At 46.5% G+C, this 18,897-nt stretch overlaps 1 protein-coding gene across 1 annotated transcript; it reads right to left on the bottom strand.

Moving 5' to 3' along the window:
• Positions 1-693: 693 nt before the first annotated feature.
• LOC118654128 (zinc finger protein 449-like) lies at positions 694-18,078 on the bottom strand. Its single transcript, XM_036305394.1, has 6 exons — positions 17,967-18,078; positions 10,521-10,968; positions 10,363-10,419; positions 8,136-8,331; positions 2,698-2,796; positions 694-2,429 (listed from the first exon to the last, which is right to left on the bottom strand). The coding sequence occupies exons 2-6, from the start codon at positions 10,872-10,874 to the stop codon at positions 1,714-1,716; spliced, it is 1,422 nt and encodes a 473-aa protein (XP_036161287.1). The 5' UTR covers positions 10,875-10,968; positions 17,967-18,078; the 3' UTR covers positions 694-1,713.
• Between the last annotated feature and the right edge of the window lie 819 nt (positions 18,079-18,897).

The following is an 18,897-nucleotide window of genomic DNA, read 5'->3' as shown; positions in this document are numbered from 1 at the left end:
GATTACTAGACCCTCCATTACCTGGCCTCTGCCTAACACTCTAGCTTTCCCTCCAGCCACTCTGTGCTCTTCTCGTCAGGTCTTTGTATGAGACATCCCTTCACCTGGAATGCTGTTCATAACACACTTGCTCAAATCCATGTACAGGCTGGTAAAAGCATTCTCTTAGCATCTCAATTTTTGCTAAGGCCCAAAGGCCGAGGACAAAATCTCAAGTGGTAAGGACCTTCCATTCTGAAGTTATCTTGAACCTTACCTCACAACATTTGTAAAAGAAACTAACTCCAGGTAAAATGCAATCTCAATGTGTAAGGTAAACAAATACAACTTCAAAATGAAAATGTAGAAATAGGTTCCTGATCTTGGGGTAGACAAAAGGTTTCTTCACCAGAATTCAAACAGCACTAATAATAAAGGGGCAAAACATTAAGTTGAACTATGTAACACTTGGGCTAGTGTCTTCATCAAGGGACACCAGTAGGTGAGTGAAACCAGAAGCCAAGGAGTGGGAAGGGATATGTGTCGTACATTTTGGCAGTATTTAGAGAAGGTGAATAGCTATAAACCGATGGCACAACCATTCCTCTCCTAGGAAGTACCCTACAAATGGAGCCCTTAATCTCTGCAGTCATAAGACACGCATCTTCAAGAAAACCTAATAAACTTTAAAACAGAAGTAGAATGAACCACGTTTATTAATAACTTGCATTGTAACCAAAAATTCACAGGAAATTAACAATGTTTAACTCTTGGGACAGAAAGGAAATAAAATGAAAACTGTAATAACAAATAATTGTAAAATCACAAACAGAACATTAAACAAGTTTTGTGGCATGTGATCCTAGCTAGGCTTAAAGTTTGTAGCATTCAATGCTCTCATCATTCCAAAGAGCAAAGAAAGAAAACACAGAATTTACAGGTAGTTCGTTCCAGGTAGGGTCTCCACCCTTCTATAAGCCGCTCAATATTCCTAGTACTTGTGTGGTGGGTACGGTTCTCTGCCCTTCCCAGTACTGTATGAGTTGGACATCTTTCCTTCCCCTATCCTTTGAAAGTGCTCCATATTTCAGAAATGGACTGTGTTCAAGGCTCAAATGATGCATAAACATAGCAGTGGGTGCACAGGAGATTCTGACATGTGGTGTAAGTGGGAGTCAAGGGAAGTGCTTGTTGGCACTGTCAGGGAAGCATCCGCATGGTGCTCCAAGTACTAGTCAGTGGCAATCATAAAGAAACAGCATAGCCATTTCCACATGACTAAACTATTGCACAGATACAGGTCAATTGGGCACATACCCATCTATTGGAATACTGACCCTAGATCGAAAAGGAATGCCAGCATTTACATGTTCCCTACTCATACCGATATTGTGGTTGGCTTAGCACAAAGACATTTCATCGTAAAGATTAAAAAAGACTTGCGTAAACTGAAAAAAATCATGTCTAGAACAGTGGCAAGAATCAGTGAATAATCTAGAATTTATGTGCCTTGGAAGATAAGTTTTAAACACAGCAAAATACAAAGCTGTTCTAATGCATAAGCTCAAACAAAACTGTTTTTCCAAGACAGCCTAGTGCAAGTTAAAGCTTTGGTAGCTTATTGTCACTTTGTTTAGAAACATTTTCCCTCAACAAATTTTCAAAGAGTTCTTCTCTAAAGTGCATATTAAAGTGGGCTTTCTTAAGGACACTTGTAGAACAGTTGATATAGTTCTATGGCTTCTCCACTGAATGGTTTCTTGAATGAAAAACAAGGCTGGATCTCTGCCTATAGCTTTTCCCACAATACTCACATGTAAATGGTCTCTGTGCAGTGTGTGATGCATAGTGCAAATTAAGGTCTCTTTGGCGTCTAAATGTTTTTTCACAACTCTGGCATTTGTGGGGTCTTCCACCTGTGTGGATTTTTAGGTGTTGCATAAATTGTTTTCTATTACAAAATCGCGACTTACACTCAGGGCAAGTGGACACTCCTTGACTAGAAGAGGTTTTCTGGTGTTCTGTGAGGTGTGACAACTGAGTGAATCGCTTCTCACACACGCTGCATTTATAGGGTGCCTCCCTTGTGTGAACTCGAAGATGCCTTTGCAGGTTTGACCTACGAAGGAATCTTTTCCCACACTCAGGGCACCCATGAGGGAGCTTTCCTGAATGAATTTTCAGGTGCCCCTTAAAGACCTTTATGGAAAGAAAATCTTTCCCACACTGAATACATTGGTGTAGCTTCTTTGGGGCACTGTTTTGTGCATAGCCCATGGGGTTGAGAGGTTCTTCCTGGTTGAAGCTCTCAGCGCTTTCTCCTGAAGAAGGATTCTGATCATAGAGTGGCAGTGTGTGGTCTCTGAGTAGCTGCTCTGCGGACTTTCCCAATAGGTAGCTTAGCTCTTCGAAGTCATCTTTAAAATTGGTATCAAGAAGTACATTTTCATCTAAAGAAACAGAAAATAGATACATACTCTCCAGTTTTTTCTGCTTTGACACATTTTCTCTCCCAATAGCAAAATGAAGACTGGGAACAGAAATTACAGATGTCACCATGTTCCAAGAGGAATGGAGAGCTAGTGACAGAAGAGTTATACTCAATGCTACTGGGAAGATACAAACTTCTTCCAAGTGCCATCCCAAACCTTGTTACCCTGGGAGTAAAGATTAATTTTCTCTCCTATCTTCCCAAGCATTCCATGAACCCTCACTTACCTAGGTTGAAGTCAAAAAAGTCCAGTTCTTCTAGTTCCTTGCATTTCTGTAATTCCTGCCCGCAAGGCTCTTCAGCTGCAAGCTTTGGTGATGGGTATTCTGGCCATAGGAGAGATGGGAGGAAGGATAGTTTGAGTCAACACAGGTTTTTCCAGAGTCCAGGTCTCTTCTTGGACACATGGCCTCTCAAGATCACCCTACTACCTTCTCAGCATTGCTTCACCAGGAGCCTCTGACAAGCCCTTTGTGTTGTGCTTGTTTGTTTTTTAGGATAAGAACAAGACCCAAATGGCGGGGTGGGGGTAGGTGTGTTGGGGGCGAGATCTTCTACTCTGCTCAGTTCAAAGATATTTTCCTCCAGTCTACGGAAGGGAAGTGAATCAATTCTGGTGTGAAGTCAATGCACTGAATGAGTTCCACATCTGTTTTGAGAATGGAATTATGTAGGTGAGGGCCAGAACATGAATTCAATCTTCCTAAAGTGTTACCCTATTAAAACTGACAAACATTGTCTCATTGACTGCCAAGCAGTGAGAGAGAGAGAGAGAGAGAGAGAGAGAGAGAGAGAGAGAGAGGTGCCAAAGTATGGGGGTTAGGAATGGTTACTGGAATAAGTTTAGTAAGAGATATTCAAATTAAGATAGCAACTGAGGTAGGTCAGCAACAGCAATAATAATCTGTATATGTCTGCTTCAGCAGAAGTCTAGAAGTTGATTCTCTGGAAACTAACAAAAATAATCATGAAAAAGTGGTTCTCACTGTCAATCTAAGGACAACCAGAAGTTGTTTCTACACTCACTCTCCTCCTAGGTCTTACCACTGCCCCCTCAGTGAGAGTCGCTGTTGCTCCTGCCTCTTTCCACACACCTTCCTCAGCTCTGTTCAAGTTTACTGATCTGTAGTAAAGTGTGGGTTGGAAATGGTTCATTTCAGATTGAAATACAAGGAAATGCTATATAACAAAAGGCTAATATACAAATTGACCAAACAGAGGAACAACCTGTCACTATGGCGCACACTGACCACCAGGTGGCAGACGCTCAACACAGAGTCTGACCCCTCGTGGTCAGTGTGCTCCCACAGGGGCAGCGTCGCTCAGCCAGAAACCCTGAGCTGGGCTCAAGGCTGGGGAGTGCAGCAGCAGTGGTGGGAGCCTCTCCCGCCTCCTTAGTGACTGCTCCCTTAGGCCTGTTCTCAGTGACAACTACAAATAATGCTGCAATGAACATAGGGGTGCATATAGGGCAGCGGGCCTAAGCTGACAATCGGACATCCCCTGAGGGCTCCCAGACTGTGAGTGGGCACAGGCTGGGCTGAGTAACCCCTCTCCCACCGAGTGCAAAAATTTCATGTACAGGGCCTCTAGTATTTCAATATTAGGGTTTGTAACACGACATGAGCAAGTTAGTTTGGCTGATGTCAATGTGAAGGAAAATTTAACTTTCAGGACATCGACTAAAATACCTTATTTCTACTTCCACAATGAAAAGGCCATATATTTCAAACAAAGATAATTTAAAATACAACTCTTTATTTTGTTTATGCTGTGTCTCAAAGATAATGTTGGGATGAGGGGGTAGGAGCACAGGTCAAATAAAACTGGAGGTCGTGTATCAGAGGAGAACTGCTGTCAAGTGAAAGTGTGAGGGATCTCAAAAGTGGGGGGTGGACAGAAGCAGAGCCTAGGGTGCCAGAAACTTGTTGGCCCAGAATATACCCAGTAAGAGAGACTTGAAAACCAGTTCAGGATGGCAGGATGTGTTCACATGGTGGTTCCCATCCTGTACATAGAGCATAGAGTTGATACTCTTGAGGCTATAGATTTCATCACAGGTGACCATGAAACCAACTCAGACACCTGTCCCTCAGGTGAAAGGCAGTCAAAGACGAGACTAGTCAAGGGCTAAAGCAGCCCTGGAGGCAGACTCTAGCACCCATGAGAACAAGGCCAGGAGTATTATATCACCAGGCAGCTGTGTCTCATGGACTTACCATTAGTCCTGCTGCCCCTTTCTGTGCAGCACCCAACCAAAAAGGACTGAGAGCTGCTACCTTACTTCCTCTCCCCAGTATAGTACTCCCAGGAGACAGTTTTCAAAGAGGCTGGCCCAAATTGAGCTCCTTGGTAGTTGTTAACCTCATGCACTTTTTCACTGTCTGCCAACCTCACCCCACCCACATCCCTCCTCTCTAACACTCACATCTTTGAGGACCAGGTGCCCTCAACCTCCACTGTCTGGACTCTCAAAGCCCTGCTCCCAACACTATCACTAGTTTACATTCCCCAACCTATGCTCACAGCCCATGCCAGCTAAGGGCACTAACCATCCCCCTTTCACACATCTCACACCCTTCCGACCTCAGTTCCCATCTTTACTCATACATTCAATAAAATACTGTCACAAATGCTGAATGAATGAGACACTGATTCAAAAGACTTTCACGGATATCAGCCCTCCTTCTGTATGCCAACATAAGGAAACAGCCACGGTGCTCATCACAAAGCAAGCTTGTGAGTGAAGGCAAGCAGACATTACTATTCCTATGCTGTGGTCGGAGGGTAAATTGGTATAATAACTTTGGAGGACATTCGACTATGTCTATTAAAGTTTTAGATGGATATGCCTCCTAATCAATCATTCGTAATCTAGATATTTGTTCTGCTGACACATGGCCATGGAAAGATGATGTGTGCTTTAGAGCTTGTCCCCAGGGCATTTTGGTCAAGAGTGAAAATCAGTCAGAAGTCATGCCTTGATGCCTACTTCTGCTGGCATGGCTCTTCTCTACCCTCAAAGGCCACAGAAACCACCCCAGAAGTTGTGCTGGAAATGAGACAAAGGGCATGAACAAGCACTATATGCTTTGGGCCCTAGGTTGTTCATTTCTTCACTCCCACCTGGGACTAGGTACTCAAAAGCGTGCAGGTGTCAAACTAAAATTCTCATACATTCAATTATTTTAAAATTAGCCCCCATAAACAGATTTTTAGCCACTTAGAGCCAGCCTCCTATGCACAGCTCAGAAAATATCACCCCAGAATTGCTAGCCACTGCAAAGATGGGAGCCTTATGGTTATGGGACCCCCAACTGCTGCTGCCCTTTGGAATTCTCTGACCTATAAACTCCCAGGGTGCTTCTGGGCTATGACCTCACCAAGACAGGTAAGCCAGCCCTCTGAGCCCTTACTCCCTGGGGAGTTACCTTGTTTTCCTCTCCTCTGGCCCCTGACTTCCATCACAAGAACACTTGACAGAGTTGCCCAACAAAGCTTGTGTGTGCTACTGCCACCTCCTGGTCATATCATCTTCCTAAATCAGCTCCCAGATCCCTTGGACCCTGTATAAGGGTTGAGGATGAGACTTTGGTGACCAGGAAGTAGAAATGGAGACCTCCCAGTCCATAGGACAAAGCATATTCTATCACTTTAAACAGTGATGAGAAAGGGTACTTTCCTTTCTTCCTAATGGTTATATTTTACTTGTTATATCATTTTCTCTCTCCCTTGTTTGATATACTGGAATTTCCTGTACTTTAGAGACTGAAGTATTCAAATAAAGAGCAATAGTGCTGCTCAGTATCATATGTGATCTCCGTATCTGGCACTGTTGCTAAGAGAAGAGAATTCACACATGTACTGGTAACTCATATGCAGAAAGATGTATAATTCAACACCACTTGCTAGGCCCTGCCACTTCTTGCAGGCATACACACAGAAATACAGATGTTTTAAAACTTGTCAACATATCAGAGATGTAGGTAAGGTTAAGACTGGAATATAATTGACAATACTTTATATAGTTTGGCTTTAACCTTAATGGATATACATATGTCCTTTGGGTTTTTTCCTCCTGGTCACCTCTATGGAAAACAAGACAGATTCCATGTCTCTACATCACCAGCACTTACTAGAACAAGCTACAAAATTTGGAACCTGGACAAATTGAATAGGTGCAGAAAATGAGACAAATTCATGACCAAACAACCACACTGTGATGTTATAACTTGAATTCTATGCTGGTGGTGGCAATGCACACATCACATATGGTTCTACTCTTAGGCCTGGAATGGACCAAGCCATCCTTTCCAAGGACAGGGTGGAGTCTCACATGTACCCTTCCCCATTGTCTGCCAGACACTCAGAGAAGAGAGATGGCACTTGGAATGGAAATCACAAGAGAGAAAACCATTGATAAACACCACAGCTAGAATTTCTATTGCCTTCAAGAGAAAATGGGTCCAAGTGTCAAGGATATCCATTCTCATGTACTTAGGATATGGGAAAGCAAGGAACCCAGGCAAGATACCCAAAAATTTAACAGTTTTTCGAATTCATACATAGCGATCTTTTCTAATATGGTATCTCTCAAGGTCTGCCCAGAGAACCTTGTGCTTTATCACTCTGTAAAACCTTGGAAAGTTCTCGACCACCCTCGAGATATCCATGAACTTCTATGAGCCTTTCTTCCCCTGGACTTTCTCACCCTGAACTAACTCCTGTATTGTCTGGAGCAGTGGTTCTCAAAAGGTAGTATGTACAGCACTCACCTGGAGATCCTGTTAAAAATGCACCGCAGGTGATCCAGATATGGAGAATCCACTTACCTTTCCTGGAGAAACACTGGTCTAGGTTTTTATGGGTAAGACTAGAGGCCTGTTGCATGAAGAGATTCGTGCAATAGGCCTTCCTTTCCCCTGGCTGCTGGCACCGGTTTGTCTCCAGCACCCGGGGGCCCAGGCCTTCGCTCTGGCTGAGTTCTGGCTGGAGCCTGCCCCAGAAATGTCAGGCTTCGCTGCTCCACCAGCCCTGGAGCCATGAGGCCTTGCTGCTCTGCTGGCCCAGAAACGTCAGGCCTCGCTCCACCAATTGGAGCCTAGGTATGCAAATTAACCGACATCTTTGTTGGCGGTTAATTTGCATATCACACTGATTAGCCTATGGGAGGCATATGGTCAATTACCATGTTTGTCTATTATTAGATAGGATACATATTCATTTACTGCAGCAAGCAATTAAACACTCTTAAAGGATCTGAAGTGAGTATATTAATAAAGTGTCATGTTTGAACGTGACTCTTCTGCCATAAGAACAACCAAGGCCCGTGGGACCCACAACACCACAGATTCCACTGATAAAAATTGGCTGGGAAAACTAATCTTTATTCATATTACACATACTCCCCTCAATTTTCCTTTATAATATTCTTGGTCAAAGACTCCTTGCTGAGTAGGCTCATTATCTTAAGAGATTTTGAATCCTGTTCGATCTAATAATGGGCTTCGTGGGCAGCTATTCCCCAAGGGATGTTTCCTCCCCCTATTTATAAAAGCTATCCATTTTCATCCATTATTCAGTGTTTCTAACCAACCCCACCCCTGGAGAGCTCCTGAACTCTCAGAAGAGAAATCAAGGAAAAGAAGTAAAATCTTTGCCTTACCAGGAGTTTCCAGAAAGGACAGGTCTTCCCAAGCAGCACCATAGCATGGCTCCTGTGGGATCCACACATCTTCCGGTTGGGCCTTGGGGACAGTTCCCATTGCTTGGAATGGGGGTAACTCCAGGTGGATATTTGGTATCATGTCTGCTATTCCGACTACTGCTGGATCTTCCAAGAGCTTTTCCTGGCTATCAATCTGGAGGAAATTCCAGAACCCATCACTCTAAAATCTATCTAGACCAGCAGTGCCCAGTAGCAATATAATGCAAGCCACCCAAATCATTAAAAATTTTCCTGTGGTCATATGAAAAATAAAGTAAATAGATAAAGTCAATCTTATTAATATGCATTATTTAAACCAGTATATCTAAAATATCATAATTTCATAATGTAATCAGTATAAAGAATTATTAATGAGGTATTTTACCTACTTTATTGTTCACCCTAAGTCTTCTGAATGGGGTGTGTATTTTATACTTATACAATATCCCAATTTGGACTCGCCACACTTCTAGTACTCAAGACCCATCTTTGGCTGGTGCCTACCATACTAATAATGCAGGATTAGACCACAGGAAGAAAATAGTCTCTTGTAGAAAGCCAAACAAGGAGACACAGAAAGGAAGGGAAACCATAAATGCATTCCAGCCTGGAGGCAGGAAACTTTGGAAGAATCCTTCATACAGGCTAACTGCAGAGCCCCATCTATACCCAAGACTCCTTTGCCCCTAATGCCCAACAAGAAGTACTCCCTCCCATCTCCAAAATGCTGCCCTGTGCTCAGCTATCATATGTCCCAAAAACGTTTTACTGGGTGGTTCTGTTCAGAGGACAGGGTCACCGTTCCCAGGGCGTGTTTTGGAAATGATGGCAGGTGGTGGCTATCAGAATTAGTGGGCAGAGACACAAGTATAGATAATGCACAGTGCAGAATTGCTCCTGTGCCCCACCTACCTTCAAATATTCATGTAGGTAAAAAGAATCTGTCAAGAACCTCACACTGCTGGTCATATAATCACAAAATATTTTTGCAAATGTTAGCATGACTTGAATTTTCTGGGAAAGCACTCCTTTGGAAATCAGTGTCATGGTGATGTAAAGTACAGCAAAGGAAATGTGGTCAATAATATTGTAATAACTGTACGGTGCTATGTAGGTACTGGAAATATCAGGGGGAATACCTTGTAAAGTACATGATTATCTAACCACTATGCTGTACACATATACTAAAATTAATACAAGATAATATTGAATGTAAGATTTGAACAATGCAATATACAGATTATGCACGTATTATAGAAATGTACACTTGAAACCTATATGACCCTGTTGACCAGTCTCACATAATAAATTTTATTTAAAAAAAAGAAAAAATTGAAAATGTCTTTAAAGAAAGACTATACTACAAATTAGTCAGATTTATCAAGAGTTGTTTGCCTGTTTAGAAAATCACATGATCAGCAGCAACGCTGTTCATAGTGTTTGAGCTGTATCATTCTGAATTACTGCCTGTCACTTTCACAGTGAATCTGTGCACAGAGGCAAGCATCCGACAACTTCATGATATCTTCTGGTGCACTCAAGCCCAGACATGTGCACACTGAAAGGTTTTTTAGTTCATAATAAACTACCTTCTTATTCCTTTATATTTCTTCTGGAAACCACTTGACTCAGACTTGGCCAGCTTTGTTTGCAAAAAGTCATATAATAAATATTTTAGGCTCAGTGTGCCACATTCTGTCTGTCATTTATTCTCCTTCTTCCTCTTCTTTTGAACAATGCTTTAACAGGTCAAATCCATTATTAGCTGAGAGGTATACAAAACAGCTGTCAATGGATCTGGCCTGCAGACCCTAATGCATAATACAGGTGCTTTTTAAAATTTTTATTTTTATTGATTTCAGAGAGTGAAGGAGAGGGAGAGGGAGATAGAAACATCAACAATGAAAAAGAATCATTGATCCACTGCCTCTTGTTCGCCCCATACTAGGGATCAAGCCTGCAACCAGGGCATGTGCCCTCATCTGGAATCAAACTTTGACTTCCTGGTTCATAGGTCAATGCTCAACCACTGAAGCACACTGGCCAGATAATACCAGTGTTTTTTGATGAATGACTGTAGGTAGATTATGTTATCTATGAATTGTATTTAAGTATATTTACTGGGACATTAGAATATATTTGTTACAGAGGAGAATTGGCTAAGATGAGGTTGGAAACCACTCACCCATATGTTTTCTCCAGTAGAAGAGAAATGTGAAAAGGACTGTGCAGAAATTTCGGGCTGAAGAATGAGAATGACACAGAGACAAATGTCAGATCCAATCCCACCTGCCTCTGATACCCTTTTGGTCTAGTTCCCCAGATCCCAAACTCTTTTCTCACCTTTGTCTCTGTTGTCTCAGGTTTCATCTGTATTTCTTCTAAGAGTGACAGAATTCTTTCTCTACTCTCCGGGCATTGTTCTGTCACCCAGGTCTCTAGCTCCTGGGGCATAATTGTTAGGTATTGTTCCAAAGTTAGAAGCTTCACCATTTGTTCCTTAGAACGCATCTTTGGCTTCAGCCATTCAGAGCAAAGCTCCAGGAGCTTGTTGAAAACATCACGAGGCCTGGCTGCTTCATTGGACCGGTACTGCCTGAAGCGCTGACGGAAGAATTCAGTGTCTTTATCATACTCTTGAAACACTGTGCCCAGATTCAAGGAGGCCTGGGTTACAGAACCCAGGGTGGTAGCCATTGATCCCTTCCAGCAGTGTATACTTTATCTGGTGTCTGAAGTCTCAGGTTCCAATGTGTTTCTTTGTGTATTTCCTGGGGGGAGACACCTACTGCTGAGGAAAGGGCAAATGAGAGAAACAGCAGTGGTTACCAGAGGGAATTCTAATGTCCCTTAACTGCTTGCTTTTCAGCAAAGTTCTAATGTAGCAGATAATCTTTAGGGGAATTTTTATAATCTGATAAAAATGTTAAAGTGTGTTCTTTAAGAAGAAGAAGAAAAAAAGTGTAAAACAGTTATAAAGATTAAAACAGCAATAAATGCATACCTGTCAATAATCACTTTAAATGTAAATGGCTTCAATGCTCCAACCAGAAGACATAGGATACACACACACACACACACACACACACACACACACACACACACAGTAGAGGCCCATTGCACAAAATTCGTGCATGTGGGGGGTCCCCTCAACCCAGCCTGTATCCTCTCCAATCTGGGACCCCTCGGACATCCCTCTCACAATCCTGGACCACTGGCTCCTAATCGCTCACCTGCCTGCCTGCCTGGTCGCCCCTAACTGCCCCACCCTGCCAGCCTGATCACCCCTCACTGCCTCTGCATGCTGGCCTGATCACCCCTAACTGCCCCCCTGCTGGTCACCCCTAACTTCCCCCTGCTGCCATCCAGGTCAGCCCAAACTGCCCCCCCCTGCTGGCCTGGTCTCTCCTAACTGCCCTCCCCCCACCGACCTGGTCACCCCTTACTGCCCCCCTTGCTGACCTGGTCACCCAACTGCCCACCTATGCCGGCCTGGTTGCCCCTAACTGCTCCCCCCACATGGTCGCCCTTCATGGCCCCCCCACCGGCCTGGTTGCCCCACACAGCCTACTTGTTCAGTTCTTTGGTAGTCCCTCACTAACACCCCTGAAAGAGGTGAAATAACAACAGACCCCACAGAAATACAAAGGATTGTTAAAAAAAAATACTATGGACAACTCTATTCTAACAAACTAGACAACCTGGAGGAAATGGACATATTCCTAGAAAAATAGAACCTTCCAAAAATCAATCAGGAAGATTCAAAAATCTCAATAGGCCAATAACTATGGAAAAAATTGAAGCAGTCATCAAAAAGCTCCCAGCAAAAAAAAAAAGCCCGGTCCAGAGGGCTTCACAAAGGAGTTTTACCAAACATTTAAGGAAGAACTAAAACCTATCCTCCTCAGACTATTCCAAAAAAGTCAAGAGGAAGGAATACTTCCAAGCTCATTCTATGAAGCCAGCATCACCCTAATACCAAAACCAGATAAAGACAACACAATGAAAGAGAATTACAGGGCAATATCCCTCATGAACATAGATGCCAAAATCCTCAACAAAATTCTAGCAAATTGGATCCAGCATCATATCAGAAAGATCATACACCATGACCAAGTAGGATTTATCCTGGGAATGCTAGGATGGTACAATATCCACAAATCAATAAATGTGATACGTCACATAAAAAAATTGAGAGATAAAAATTACATAGTCATAGCACTTGATGCAGAAAAAGCATTTGACAAAATCCAGCACCATTTCTTGATAAAAACTCTCAGCAAGGTAGGAATAGAAGGATCATACCTCAACATAATAAAAGCCTTATATGACAAACCCACAGCCAACATCATACTCAGTGGGACCCAGACTTCCCTCTGGCCACTGGCAGGTACCTGGGACCCGGGCTTCCCTCAGAGCCCTGGTTTCATCCGGAAGGTTGTCCAGAAGGATGTCCAGTCTAATTAGCATATTATGCTTTTATTATTATAGATATCCGAAGAAATCCAAAACGCTCATTTGAAAGACTGTATGCACCCCTATGTTCATTGCAGCATTATTTGGAATTGTCAAGATATGGAAGGCACCCAAGTGCACATCATGGATACCGAAATTGGTGGTTCACCCTGGCTGGTGTTGCTCAGTTGGTAGGGCGTCATTCTGTGTACCAAAAGGTTGCTTGTTCAATTCCACATGAGGGCACATGCCAGGGATGTGGGCTTGATCCTAGTTAGTGGGAGTGAAGAGGGCAGCTGATCAATGTTGGACGCTCACATCCATGTTCCTATCTTTTCCCTTCCTCTCTCTCTCTTTCTCTCTCTCTCTCTCAAAAAAAAATCAAGCCCTGGCCAGTTTGGCTCAGTGGATAGAGCATCGGCCTGTGGACTCAAGGGTCCCAGGTTCGATTCTGGTCAAGGGCATGTACCTTGTTGCGGGCACATCCCCAGTGGGGAGTGTGCAGGAGGCGGCTGATCAATGTTTCTCTCTCATCGATGTTTCTAACTCTCTATCCCTCTCCCTTCCTCTCTGTGAAAAATCAATAAAATTCATTTTTAAAAAAATCAATGAACTATTCTTTTTTAAAAAGTGCTGGTACATATGTAATGGAATATTATTCAGCCATAAAAAATAAGGGAATGTTACCATTTTCCACAACATGGATGGACCTAGAGCAGTGATGGCAAACCTATGACACGCGTGTCAGAGGTGACACGCGAACTCATTTTTTTGGTTGATTTTTCTTTGTTAAATGGCATTTAAATATATAAAATAAATATCAAAAATATAAACCTTTGTTTTACTATGGTTGCAAATATCAAAAAATTTCTATATGTGACACGGCACCAGAGTTGTTAGGGTTTTTCAAATGCTGACATGCCGAGCTCAAAAGGTTCGCCATAAGACCTAGAGGCTCTTATGCTAAGTGAAATAAGTGAGTAAGAGAAAGACAAATTCCATATGATTTCACTTAAAGGTGACATCAAAAGAACAGTATAAACAAACAAAATACAAACTCATAGAAACAGACAATAAACTCATGTTTTCCAGACAGGAGGCAGTTTGTGGGGCTGGGTAAAAAATGTGAAGGGATTGAGAAGTACAGGTGGTAGTTACAAAATAATCACAGAGATGTGAACTACAGCATAAGAAATATAGTCAGTAATATTGCAATAATTATGTATGGTGCTAAGTGGGTACTGGAAATTTGGGGGAGGGACATTTTCTAAAGTATATGATTGTCTAATTACTATGCTCTGCAATGGAAAGTAATACAAAACTATGTTGAATGTAAACTGTAAAAAGGAAAATTAAGGTATGTTAAAAATGTAAATGCTCATGTGCTATGGGTCCTCTCTCTCTGCATTTGCCCACTCAACTCAGGATCAAGAAAAAAAGTACTCAGGACTATCTTCCTGTCCAATAATCTAAAAACTTCACTCTTACCCTTTGAGACAGCATGGAGGGACCTGGAGAGCATTATGCTAAGTGAAAGAGAAAGACAAGTTAGAGAAAGACAAGTATCACATGATTTCACTTATATGTGGAATCTAATGAAGAAAATAAAATGATGAACAAAACAGATTCAGAGACATTGAAACATGCAACAGACTAACGTATTTCAGAAGGGGAGATGGGAAGAGATTAAACAAAGAATTTATATGTATACTAGAGGCCCAGTGCATGAAATTCATGCACAGGGGGTTCCTCAGCCCAGCCTGCACCCTCTAGCAGTCCAGGACCCCTCACTCCTTACCACCCACCTGCTCACTGCTCCTTAGCGCTGCTGGGGAGGCAGGAGAAGCTCCCACCTCTGCTGCTGTGCTCTCCAGCTGTGAGCCCGGCTTCTGGCTGAGCCGTGCTTCCCCTGTGGGAGCACACTGACCACCAGAGGGCAGCTCCTGCATTGAGCGTCTGCCCCCTGCTGTTCAGTGCACATCATAGCAACTGGTGGTTCTGGTCATTCCACCGTAATGGTTACTTACGCTTTTATTATATAGACTAGAGGCCTGATGCACAAAATTCATGCAAGAGTAGGCCTTCCTTCCCCCAGCTCCCAGCACAAGCTTCCCTCTGGCACCCAGGACCTGGGCTTCCCTCCAGCCGCCAACAGGCACCCGGGCCCTTGCAGCCCTAGCTTCATCCAGAAGGTCGCCCGGGAGGACGTCCAGAAGGACATCTAACCTAATTAGCATATTACATTTTTATTATTATAGACTAGAGGCCTGGTGCATGAAATTCATACACGGGGGGCAGGGGAGGGGGTCCCTCAGCCCTTCCTGCACCCTCTCCAATCCAGGAGCCCTCAGGGGATGTCCTACTGATGGCTTAGGCCTGTTCCCTGTGGTTCTCTACTGTCTGTGGGGCCTGCTTGGCCGCTCCCGCGGGACAGCCAAGAAGGCCCTGCTCTCAGTGGTCACCCCCCAGGACTGGAGGACTCCAGCAGGGCTGAGAGGACTGGGTGCTGCCATCTTGTGGCTATGGGTGCTGCCATCTTTGTGTTGGAGTGATGGTTAATTTGCATATTACTCTTTTATTAGATAGGATATTCATAGCCTATGGACAATCAACGTTGCAGGGAAGCCTGGGGATGGGGCAGAAGAGGAGTAGAAGGAATTAATGGGTAAAAAAGGAGGGATTTCTATATATAAAAGCCTAAGCAATCGTTATGACCAAACGACTGGAACGACCAGAATGACTGGTTGACCAGTCGCTATGACATGCACTGACCACCAGGGGGCAGACATTCAATGTAGGAGCTGCCCCCTGGTGGTCAATATGCTCCAACAGCCAACTTCCTGTGGTCCTGCTCCCCTCCCCACCTGCCCGCCCCCCCATTGGCCCCAATTGGGGGCGGCTGGCCAGCCAAACTCCCATAGCCCCTCCCCCTGGCTGGCCGGCCAACCTCCCATGGTCTCTCCCCCCAGCAGGCCTACCTCCCGCAGTCCCTACCCCCTGCTTATCATCCCCCCGATAGGCCCCTATCGGGGACAGGCTGGCCAACCTCCCGGGATCCCTCCCACCGGCCAGCAGGTCCCCCAATAGGCCTTGGTCGCTGGCCAGGTCAAAGGACCCCACCCATGCACAAATTCATGCACCGGGCCTCTAGTTTGTAATATTTTCAATAATAAAGTTTAAAAGGAAAACTTTACCCTGTTCTCAACTCATCCTTGGGCTAGATTCTTAAATGACACCCAGTGCCTCTCTGTAACATCTGCTTTTATAATGGCCTTTGGGGGGGGGGGGGTGATCCAATTGCATGTTAAGTGAACAGCAGTATGCCTGGCACAGAAAAAGCTCTGTATTATTACGCCCCCCCCCCATCCTACACCCCCGTCTAGGCACCTAAGGGTCTCTGGAAGGCATTCAGGAGCCCTAACTGTTCAGTCTGGGGACCCACATTTCATGTACTCCAGCCTCACAGCTGGGAAGCTCTTCTTTACTGACCCAAACCTTATCCCACCTCTCCCACGGAATTGACCCTCCGGATTTCCCTCTGTTGGCCCTTCTGGATGAAAACTTCTTCCCTACAGGCCTGATACCTTCTCTCCAAACCCTCTAGAATGAACTCTTGCTCACCGTTCAGTGGTTAGGGACGTGTGCGGAAAGAGGCACTGGGAGTCGCGAAAAGAGGACCCGAGGGGAAAGGATAGGGGGACGAAACCCAAACATTCTGAAAGCCGGTTTAAAATCCGAGGCCAGCTGCTGGCGGTGAAGCTCAGTTGCTTGGGTGACCTTCCTTGACCAAATGGCTGCCGGTTTCGTTCTGGCCCTTTGCGGGCTCAATTCCCCAGTAGGGGGCGTGCGGGAGGCAGCCGATCGATTGATCGATGGATCCATGGCGAGCTCTCACATTGATCTCTCTCTATCCCCCTCCCTTCCTCCCTCTAAACATTAATAAAGGTGTTTTTAAAATAAAATAACAAAGTCGGACGCCTGTGGCGAGCGCCCAGACGCAGTGCTCTCGCAGCGAAGACACCTCGCTTCCAAGAGGGCGCCCCCAGCCCCGCTGGTTGGGGCAGTTTCAGGACTTGCCGCCCTAGTACCACATGGGCTTCTGGGTGCGAAGGAAGCGCGCTTCTTCCATTTTGTCTCTGATCGGCAGGAAGGGGGCCTGGTGCCCCACTTCCCGCTCCGGGTTAAGCTGGGAGGGGAGGGGTGTCCGCCACTGTCTCCCCATCCCCGCGCCTGCCCGGGAAGGGACCTGAGCCCGGTGCCTCCGACCCCGTCGCGCTCCAGTTTAGGTCTGGGGCCTGGGCCTGCCCCCCTGCCATTTTCTCTTTGGTGGGCCGCAAGGGGTCTGGTGCTCGCCCATCCTTCCTGAAAGGCTCCTGGGTGTGGTCTGGGGGGTGTGCCCGTCTCTTCCCCAGCCGCCCCTCCCACCCCCGTCCGCAAAGGGATGGTAACTCGGCCTCGCTGCCCACCCTCCTTCCCGTCTGGCTCCCGGTTGGGGTGGGGAGGGGTTGCCCGCCACAGTGGCCAAATCCCCCGCCTAGGAAGCGATGGCGCCCCCTTCATGTCCTTCTTCTGTTTGGGGTCGGGGGTGGGCGTGGGCGTGGGCCCGCCACTGTACCCACACCCCCGACCATGAAGGGACCAGAGCCCAGTGCCCCGGACGCGCCCCCCATCATTTCCAGCTCCCATTAAGAGTCCTGGTCGTGTGCCGCCCCTCTTCCCCCGCCCCCCGCCGTGAACAGACCGGAGCCCCGTGCCCCGGACCCCAACCCCTTCATTTCCAGCTCCCGTTTAGGGTCCGGGACGTGTCGCCGTCTCTTTCTACTCCCCCCGCCGTGAACGGACCGGAACCCCGTGCCCCGGACCCCTCCCTTCATTTCCAGCCCCCGATTGGGGTCCGGGACATGTGCCGCGCCTCTTTCCACACCCCCCGCCCGCGAAGGGACGGTTATTCAGCCTGGCCGCCACCGTCCTTCACGTCCTGCTCCCGGTTGGGGGTGGGGTGGCCCCCACTGTCGCCACACGCCCCCGACTGTGAAAGGGACCAAAGCCCATTTGCTCGCTGCCCGGCCCCGCCGTTCCTGGCCTTCGGTGGAGGGACCGCACCGGCACCGGGCGCCTCCGCGCCTTCCATCCCCGCGCCCGTGTTGGGACGGGACGCGCCCCCACTTACATTCCCACGCACGGTGAGGAGCAGCCGCCCGCGCCGCGCCCGCTCCCAGGCCCGGGGCCAGGACGGTGCCCCGGCGGGCGAGCCGTCGGAAGGAGCGTCCCGGAGTCCGCTCCGCGCACCCACCGGAGCCCCCCTCCCCCCCACCGCCGTCCCTAGGGACTCACTTCCTGACCGCGGGCTCGCGGGCTGGTCCTGGTGCTGCGGTCCCGGGCCCTAGGCGTCCGTCAGCCTAGGCTCCGCCAGGCCGACTGCGTGCCACCCGCGGGCAGACCGGCGTTTTCCTCCGAGTGGCTCTGGGGGCGGGGCCAACAGGGTCTTAGAGCTGTGAGTGGCGGGCTGCGTGCGAGGCGACAGGAGCGGGTGGGGGTGGGAACGCTTGGGTGTCCGGAGGCCCCGGCTGTGCCCTCGGTGGCAGGAGACTCCTGGAGAGCTGGTTCAGAACGCAGGCTTCGGTCCTGGCCGGTTTCGCTCCGTCCATAGAGTGTCGGCCCGAGTACCGAAGGGTCCCGGGTTCGATTCCGGTCAAGGGCACAGGCCTCAGTTGCAGGCTCGACCCCCACCCAGTAGGGGGCGTGCAGGAGGCAGCCAATCAGTGGTTCTCTCTCATCACTGATGTTTCTGTCTCTCTCTCCCTCTCCCTTCCTCTCTGAAATCAATAAAAATATTTAAAAACAAACGAACAAACTCAGATTTCTCACCTGCACCCCCAAACCCTGAGCTCCTGACACTCGCATTAAGAGCATTTTAATAAGTGTTCCTGCGATTTGACTCGCCCGTTGTTGCTCTAAAATTTGCCTTTTGACCCTTTTGGAGTTTATGAAACACGAGAGCCCTCAGACTTGAAAGAAATAATGAACCAGGTAGAATTATTAAATTATTAGATGTTTAAATGTCTCTAAAAATGTAGGGACCACGTGAATCAGCAATTTCACTCCCTAGTACATATATATCCAAGACAGCTCAAAGTATGCCCACGCAAGCAAGCGTCCACAAATATGCATGTCAACTTTATTAATAAGAGCCAACCAGAGCCCTAGTTTGTTTGGCTCAGAGGTTAGAGCGTCAACCCGAGAAATGAAGGTTCTTGGTTTGATC

The sequence above is a fragment of the Myotis myotis genome, unplaced genomic scaffold (assembly GCF_014108235.1).
Source record: "Myotis myotis isolate mMyoMyo1 unplaced genomic scaffold, mMyoMyo1.p scaffold_m19_p_4, whole genome shotgun sequence".
Classification (NCBI taxonomy): Eukaryota; Metazoa; Chordata; class Mammalia; order Chiroptera; family Vespertilionidae; genus Myotis; species Myotis myotis.
This window is presented reverse-complemented; position numbering and strand designations above follow the sequence as displayed.

Bases quoted from the DNA above. Each gene is read 5' to 3' on its own strand.
- LOC118654128 (XM_036305394.1), bottom strand. From the start codon at position 10,874: ATGGCTACCACCCTGGGTTCTGTAACCCAGGCCTCCTTGAATCTGGGC. The intron at 8,332-10,362 runs GTGAGTGGTTTC...AATTTCCTCCAG, and splicing joins CTACTGGAGAAAACATATGG to ATTGATAGCCAGGAAAAGCT. The intron at 2,430-2,697 runs GTAAGTGAGGGT...CTGTTTCTTTAG, and splicing joins CTTTTTTGACTTCAACCTAG to ATGAAAATGTACTTCTTGAT.